This window comes from Atta cephalotes, assembly GCF_000143395.1.
Source record: "Atta cephalotes unplaced genomic scaffold scaffold00062, whole genome shotgun sequence".
In the NCBI taxonomy this organism is placed as follows: Eukaryota; Metazoa; Arthropoda; class Insecta; order Hymenoptera; family Formicidae; genus Atta; species Atta cephalotes.
Window position 1 is genome coordinate 1,161,679 of NW_012130126.1, and position 9,152 is coordinate 1,170,830.

Consider the following 9,152-nt stretch of genomic DNA (forward strand, 5'->3'; position numbering starts at 1 on the left):
ACACATACACGCACATATTTTTTTTACAAAAAAAAAAAAAAAAAAAAATTATTAGGAAATCGTGCACTTTCGGATATCGTAATGTTTAAAGCAAATAAAACTTAAAACTTTTTTAATTGCCTATTTTTTTACGACCGATAACTGGCGAGAAAATGAAAAAAGGTTTTTAAGTGTTATTTGCTAAATATTATGATATCCGTAAGTGTACAATTTCCTAATAAATATTTAAAGTTTAAATCCGCAATTTAGATAATCGTTTATAAAGCATAATGAAGAATTTTTAAACATTCCTCTGAAAAATAATATCGCGCTGTAAAAACGTGCTGCATTACAATTTTATCTTTGATACAAATGAGTATTATACTACAGAATATAGGCATCGATAAAGCGATATGTAGGCATACATGATGTTGAATCAACATTTTTGTCCAATGACATTTTCGTGTATTCAATGATACGCAATTATTATATCTTTTACCGAAAATCAGCTAAATGTATATTGCAAAACGTATTATAATTTACTCGTTTAAAAAATTCCTCTCGTACAGAATACGTTACTGTGCTCTTCTATATAATTACTATGGCGTTATTTATCACGAGATTTACGCGTCCGAAGTTACTACGGTAGATAATAATTTTAGTACAAATTAATATATTCGGGCATCGCGCCGCAAGTATTCGCCGGCCTTAAAGATAAAAAAGATTAAATAAACGCTTTAGCTTAAAGTATCTCCATGAGAGATAGAGGGAGATCCTTTTTATAAATATTACTACGTCATTAAACTACGTAATATACAGTTCCAGCCCTGCTCCAGCTGTTGGTAAAGAGCTTTGTGCTATTTATAATCATGTGCAACTGCTTCATTTGCATCACCTATCTTTCTTGGCGCGAATAATGCGATTCTCTGTAACATCCACTTGTTGTGTACTGAAAATCAATATTTTTTCCCCTATCGTTTCGCTAGACTCGTAACAAATCAAATGCCTGATCGCCTAATTGCGGCAATTTCGCCATAATTTTTACACCGCTTAGACGATAAATCAATAGCATTGACGTAATGCACTGACGTTATTGAAACAATAGCTCGCAAGATTTCAGGGAACATATGTGTTATAGAGAATCTCATTAATAAGTACTATACGTATATCTCTTACAATAATTGATAATCATATAAATTATGCTTGAGTAGATATTTAGTAACGTTTCTGCGACGTACCTATGTAGGTCTCGTTTACTAAGCAGGAGCTGGTGAATGTATCGAATCGTCCCATAAGAATCGAAAACACAAAGCGATTTGCATAGAATAACCTGTACAATAAAGGTAGCGGATAGTATGGTAGTGGATGGTGGATGTATTGTCTGTTCACTACGCATCAGCCAGGCAACTGAACGCTTTTTATATGTACACCGGAGACTCTTGGCCGGTCAACAGCCTAAACATCGATGTGGGCATTGTTTTCATCAAAATCTAGAAAAAAAAATCCTTTTATTCTTATACATTTAATCATAATTTCTAATATTGTTCTTTCAAATAAAAAACACACATTAAAAGCCATATTTCAGTTTTACGCGTTTACATACCTCTCCCACTGACGTAGCCAGAAGATTAACAATCTTTTCGTGCGGTACAGCAACAACACTCTGATTATTGATTTCAATTATCCTATGGCCCACTCGTACTCCGCCCCGCTCGGCGATACCACCTCTCAATAGACTACATATCACTCCGTTCTGTACACTAAATCCTAATTGATATTTCGTATCGGGTCTCTTGATTTTCACTTCGACTACAGGTGCACACGGCACGACAGTTAGCTTGACGACCGTTTGATTCTTTGAATTTTTTATGTAAGTCTGACACGTGGACAAAGGCAAGCCAACTAACGATACGCCGTTAATCGCTATTATCTGATCGCCGATGTTAAGTTGACCGCAACGTGCGGCGGCACCGGCCGGTGCCAAATTTGCTATGACTACGGTTGGCAGCATCGAGCCCCATCCGGACTCAACGATCACAACACCGAGGATCTCTCCCTTTGCTTTCGGTACCACTACCTGCAAAGTAGAGATATTCTTTACTCTATTACAATTATGAAATTTTCTTTAAGTCGATCGCGATAATTAACATTTTACATCTCTTGGAAGTTGGGAAAATTAATTCAATTTGGAGAATTCATGAGAAACTGATACTTCCAACAAGTTCGCGGCTAGTCGACAAGAAAGTATCTTTCTTGTACAGCTTCTCTGGGCCGCTATGTACTGTAGACATTATTAGTTATTCTTTTCGAATTGAAATGGAAAGGATAATACAATCATATTTCAAAAAAATTACCTCTTTCTGCATCTCTTTCTTTGCGAACATCTGCAGCTCGTCGCCGAATATCTCCTGCGAATTGAGCACCTCTTGGTAATCCATTTCCTTAACAAAGCTATGATCCTCTATCCCATTTGCTTTTAGGAACTCCATGTAAGCTACTTGGAATGCTTGTCCAATACTTTGTGCTATAAATTGAGCCTCCTCACTTTCAAAAACGTGACATATCATCTTTGGAGTTCGATTGATTTTTGGTACTTCTTCCATTTCGTGCGGCACGAAACGTCGCCGTGCCATTAGCACTACTAGATCACCGATATCCGCTATGTATGAAATCGTACGTAACGCATGATCCATCATGATCTCCTTCAGATCGGTGTTAAGAACCATGATCTTCTCCGTTGAGATAAACAGATCTACCTCCGTGCTTGGCTGAGTATCACCGTCCGGTGCCTGAATAAATACAACACACATATACATCCTTTTTAGAAAACTATTACATTATTACGGATTTCTGCATTTTATATATATTTTATATGTATTTCACAGAATATACGTACCAGCGCCTATCATAAGGAAGCAGCATGTATGACAAAGTAGAGATAAACAAGTAATTAGTTATAAATATATACGTATAATATTAGTGTTTTAAACAACACAATACAACGCTTAACTGCTAGTAAAATAACGCTAGTAAAATAACGTAAATAAATGCAAGATAATGTAAACTGTATAAAGTTGAGCATAATCATTAACGGCGCTATCACAAACCTGAGAGTTTGAGAGTTAAAAGTCGCCTAACTTTGACGCAACATTTAACTTGCAAGAGACTCGTCACTATGATTTATGAAGAATGTGCATTATACGTAGGTAATACGAGTTTTGTAACTGAAAAGTGCATTATGGGAAATTGCTGTGGGTTTTTGTGGCTAAATAAAATAAAATTCATAAAAAGGTTCAAGTTGTAAGATGAAATGGCCGTAAGAAGATTTGACCCTTATAGGTATTATATAAAATCAATAGAGGGATGAAACGGTCGAACGACTGCTCTTGTAAGAGTCAAAGGGCAGTCGATCGGATTTAAGCGAAGAGGGTTCACTGGGATGAAGGGCAATGAGGGCGGACCTTTATTTTTGTCACAGCCTCCTCCACCATGTGGTTCTTAAGGCGCTTACGCCGTTTACGTCCCCCTTCCTCTTCCACCTCCACCGACCCAAGAAACTGTAGTCTGAAAACGGTTGTGGGCCCCAAGCAGCCACTGATCGGGGCCAGTTTTGGCTGGGCCCCAAGCGCTTGTGACTCGGACTGGCCCCCACCAGAAGCGCTTCCTATAAGTTCTTCGCTCGAGTCGCATTCGTCCTCCTCTAGGCTTCCTTGCGAGGCAATGCTGCAGCGACCATACCCATGCTGCCCCCCATAGTTTAAGAGTGTTGCCTGCATCGGCACTGGCCCATCATCCTTCCGTTATGTACGCGCCAAACAAACAAACAAACAAAGGCTCTGCTAGTCACATTGCCACGCACCACCGACAGAACGAGAGGCAAAAGAGCCAATGTTCATGAGTTCTTGAGTTGCTATATCAACGGCTTTACTTTTCTCTTATGCACAGTGTCATGCTTGTGTCTTCTATCGTATGCCGGATCGAGTCATTCACACATATAAATGCATTAGTCCGGTAGCATACACTTCTGCACACGATGCGATCTTTATTATGCAATTTTGCTTTCGGACAAGCTCATGGTGTCTGGAAGCTGTGCAACGTGCAAGCATTATGTTATGTTACAAAAATGGTAAATTCAATGGACAAGCACACGCGGATTCGTTGCAATTGTAATTCAAGAACGTATTAATAGCGATGCTGCGTCTCTAGGTGTCTAGCAACTCAGAACTCGAAGCGGTAAGGCTTTGTTAATGCGATGAGCATTCAAGTTTTTTTTCAATCAATCGATTTATCTTATTTTGTCATCTTGAAAATGAACAATCAAAGAGAAATACAAGCAGTTGATCACACATAGAATTATTATTTTCCGTAATCATAATTAATTTCGATTCAAAGTATCTTTTCAAACAAATATAAAGATGCACGCATAAGTAAAGTTCTTTTGTTAGCGTTATTTAAAAGTATGATGTAAGCATGAGTTTTAATACGGTTTTATTAAAAAGCTATATCGATATAACATAATTTAATTATATATTATAATCGCCAAAAAATGTTAACAGACTAGGAACGTCTTCATCCTTAATGTTCTGTCATTATTTACACTGCCTACATTAGAACATAGCTTAGCAACCTTGCAATTAAACAAATTATCATGCATACGCTATTCAAAGAATTAATTAATATTATAATTCCTGTAAATCTTAATATTATCATTTTTTAAATTAGAATATTTTCATAATAGATTTTCACAACGGATATTCCATGAAAATATAATTTCTATCTTGATTCCCGAATAGTATGCAACTAAAATATTCTTGCAGCGACAAAAAAAGAATTGTAATCTGGGTCTACTTAACTATATAAGATCTCATTTCATGCGACAATAATATATCATAAAAAAATATTTAGCAATCTATATTTTGAAAAATCAAATTGAATGAATGAATATGTATATAAATAATTACGCTCAATCTTGTAGGATACTGTCAGAATATCGTAGTATCATCGAGCTATCGATTCGATAATCATATCTCTTTAAAGCTTGAAGTTATGATGAATAATATTCTATGAAATTTCTTGTAATTTCCCTAAAATTGTCTCAAACAGAGTCATCTGTTACATTGCACCTAGATTGTTTTTCGCGTTCCCAGTTTTCTTCCTTTCTACTGATCAGTTGTATAATAATTTGCTGGATTTTTGTAGATAAATATTTCCCGCGAATATATGGATTTTTGTGCATAAAATTGATCAAGAATCTACAGGAAAGCGGACATAGCAAGCGGACAACAGATATATAAATTAAATATTCGCAAAGGAAAAAAACAAAGACTGACAGACATACAGAAATCACATCAAAGTTACACTGAGAAGATGACAGTGTTCGGTGGTCAGGTGGTGGTGGTGTTGGTGATGTGAGGAAGGGGGTCGCTACACTGAAACATTCAGGCCTCTTTGCACAACGGCCAATTTACAGTTATATTTAGATTAATTATTAGATAGGTAGACAGAATCAGCATTTAGATACTTCTATGAGGGAGAGTCATCTCAGACGACGACAAAAGCCTCTAATAAAAATTATTAATCAATTATTACAAGATAACAGAGACGAGAGGTCTATCTTATCTAAATGCTGACATTTGATTACTCATGAGCAGAACCTAAGAGTAGGAGGAAAGAATTTACTGTTTTATCAGCTTAATATTGACAGTTTCCTTAAAAGATTGATAAATATCGTAAACTAATTAAAAAAACTAATTAAGAAAGAAACATCGTCGCTTATTATTAATAGACCAATAAAAATATGAATTATGTAAACAGAAATATGGTAGGTATCTGTACTATTTACTAAAGAGAGTATTTTGGTGAACTATTTATGATCCTTTGCAATATATTTGTCATACATCCATAGAATTGAGGTACAAACGAGTCTTAAAATACAATTTGAACAGTACTCTTTCCTACAGAAAACTCTCAGGTTTAACTTATTTACTTAAGATTTCAACATTTTAACCATTTGAGGTAAATTAATAGTTTCAAAATAATATATAATATTAAAATATTTTATACTTGGTAAAGAGACGCTAATCTGAAAATTCCTTGCAAATATTATAGATGTTATTTGCAATATTTTACAGAGATTATATTTCGTGACTGCACCAAGAAAAAAATTGCAATTTTGAAAATCCTCAAAAAGTTAAAAACTTTAACAATGAAATATACATTATTGCAGATGAGAATATTGCATTGTTGTTCACTACAATTTAAGTAGCAAATTAAAATAGTATAAAGCATTCAGAGCATGCTGCTAATTTCATTATTATTGTTCATAGTTTAATTCTAATAGTCCCTGAAATTTTTTTATACTCTCTAATAGATTTTCTAATTTCGATTTTTGTTTTAATAGAACATTATTAAAAAATCAACAATTGAAACATTTAATCGACGAATGGACTCTAACTATATTTGTTTTGATCTATATAATGTGTTTTCCAAACTTAGTGCTACTGATCTAAATATAACACAACATATCACGTGGATGCATTATCTAGCAAATAAATCGCGATATCTTCATTTAATTAATAATTACTGCTTTTAAGAACAAACATTCTAAGAAAATAATACATGTGGCTTTCAAATAAATTACATCATATTAATGATTACATTTAATGATTTACTCCATATTTGATTATATTGATTTTTTAATACTTTGCAAAATTCTTTATAAAAAAATCTATATATAAAAAAAATCTGTATAAAAAGTCCTCATATACTCGTTCCATTTGTACATGAGATAAGTATTATACATATACATATATATATATATACACACACACACACACACACGTGTATGTATATATATACATATATAGAAATTGTGCTTTTATATACACATAATTGTATATAATCGTATATATACATTTTTGGCAATTGATGTTTGTATAATATCAAGTTCAAGAAAAATATATCTCAATTCTGAGATAAAAATAAAAAGAAATATTTCGTACACATATGTACCTTTATTCTGGAAACGGCTTCTTCTGCTTGACACATACGGGTCGACTTCGTCGGTTGACCTTCGCATACTAATTGCGTGGATCCTAAGTACCTCGCGCGGAACAGGACACCTTCAATCAACACTGATGGATCATCCAACAAGTCTGAAAGAGGCACAGACACGTACCATTTAGAATTTTTGAGCCCACGTGTATCATGAAGTAGTGTGCCAAAAGCGGCTAAGCGCTTGGAAGAACATAGAGGTAGTTTAACAGACGACATGATTATAGTATCCAATAATGGATCCTCTTGTTCTATTTTGTTTGAATCTTCAATTAATATCTTCATATTGCATAAAAATATAATTTTATGATTCAATAAAATTATAAAATTTTTATAATCTTGCTATTCTCGCGACTACTTCAATTTTTTTTCATTTCTGTTATTATTAATATAAAATTATATCGTATTTAATTTATTTTATTTTTTATTAAATTTATTTAATTTACGATACATATAAGTACGACAAACGATGTATACGTTCAAAATGCACAACTACATCACTTTGAAAGATTATGACACTTGTGAAACTCTTCAATACCGCTTATCAATAATTGGTGGTTTTATCGAGGAATACAAATAGAGAAATGTAAATATCAGAACATCTCAAATCTCTGAATGTGATCTATAGGTACACATAATAAATTTAGAGATATATCTTGATAAAACATATCACGCGTATGAAAGCATTGTTACACATAAATAAGATAGAAACATTGGATTATCAAGAAATACTATATAAAAGCGACAAGTAATATTGTATCAAATAATTAATTTTGAATTATAATTATTTCTAATAATTACAGTAATAGTATAACAATATGTACTCTAATTACATAATTACTCTAACTGTGTTATATAATTTTATGTATGTGGGTGTGTGTACATATATACATAGTTAAAATTTTGTTTATCCGAACATGTCGAAAAACTAGACAATTTCGATAATAGAGCGGTTCAAATAATACAAAGACTCACTAACTGTCTCTATACTAATACTTATTAGTTATTTCGATGATAGGAACTAACGTTCTGAAAACTGAAGTCGTATCTCGTCGCTCTTATTATCCGAACTGATGTGACGCCATAATATGGATAAGAATTAGTTACGAACTTGTATTTGGAATGGAATACTCCATTTTTACAAAATTTGAAATGGAGAATGTAGATAAATTCTATTGTATATGCATGTTCTATTGTATATGTATGTATAGACACATTCGCACATATGTATAAATATCTATATGCATGTATATGCATATAAAGAGTACCTACCAAACAATGATTAGAAGCAGATGTCGAATTTATATATCCGAGCAAGCAATAGAAAAAGAAATATTATATTAGCATTATAATAGTAATAAATAAAATGACTAAGAAATACAAAAAATTATATTGATAAAAATGTAACCATACCTTCTTTGTTTCTGCTCTTTTTCTTTCCTTCCTTATCCTGCAAAATAGAACAGACAATGCATTTTGCATGATAAAACACAGATAAAACTTTGACGAATACGCTCGCAATTAAATCTCGTAAATATGATATATGTAATCTCACTTAAGCTGTAGAATGTGCTAACCATGCAGCAACTGCCATGTAAGAAAGCTAATAAACATTAACATATCCCTATTTACGTCTAGAAATAATTATAGTAATATAGTAATAATAATAATAATAATAGTAATAGTACAGTAATAGTAGATAAGTATTAAATGCTACGGTAATTTAATAATCTCTTCTTTTTGTGAAGCAACAATTATATTTATAAAGCACAGAAAAAAATGAGTTATTCTTAATTATATATTAATTTTCAAGATACGAATTTAGAGTTTAAATCAGAAAAAATGTCATATAATATGTACATATACGTATATAAACAAAGTTTAAACGATTATGTTTATATAACTTTTTTCTTGTTTCAATCTCTAGATTCTTTCCTTGAAGCATATATAATTAAAAATCATCCTATATAAAGCATTTCATTATCATTGCACTATTTGTGGATACGGAATAATCTAATATATATATATATATATATATATATATATATATATATATATATATATATAGTGTGTGTGTGTGTAGTGTGTGTGTATAGTACTATAGTTATTATTTATTAATA

The 9,152-nt window shown here is 32.5% G+C and overlaps 1 protein-coding gene across 1 annotated transcript in view; it reads right to left on the reverse strand.

Annotated features, from left to right (window-relative positions):
* Positions 1–1,397: 1,397 nt before the first annotated feature.
* LOC105623697 overlaps positions 1,398–9,152 on the reverse strand; it is a 16,455-nt gene continuing 8,700 nt past the window's right edge. Inside the window, exons 10-16 of the mRNA XM_012205078.1 lie at positions 8,446–8,482; positions 6,991–7,133; positions 3,441–3,773; positions 2,876–2,881; positions 2,334–2,768; positions 1,583–2,056; positions 1,398–1,469 (exon numbers count right to left, since the gene is read on the reverse strand). Of these exons, the coding sequence (XP_012060468.1) occupies positions 1,398–1,469; positions 1,583–2,056; positions 2,334–2,768; positions 2,876–2,881; positions 3,441–3,773; positions 6,991–7,133; positions 8,446–8,482 (1,500 nt within the window). The remainder of the gene's footprint in view (positions 1,470–1,582; positions 2,057–2,333; positions 2,769–2,875; positions 2,882–3,440; positions 3,774–6,990; positions 7,134–8,445; positions 8,483–9,152) is intronic.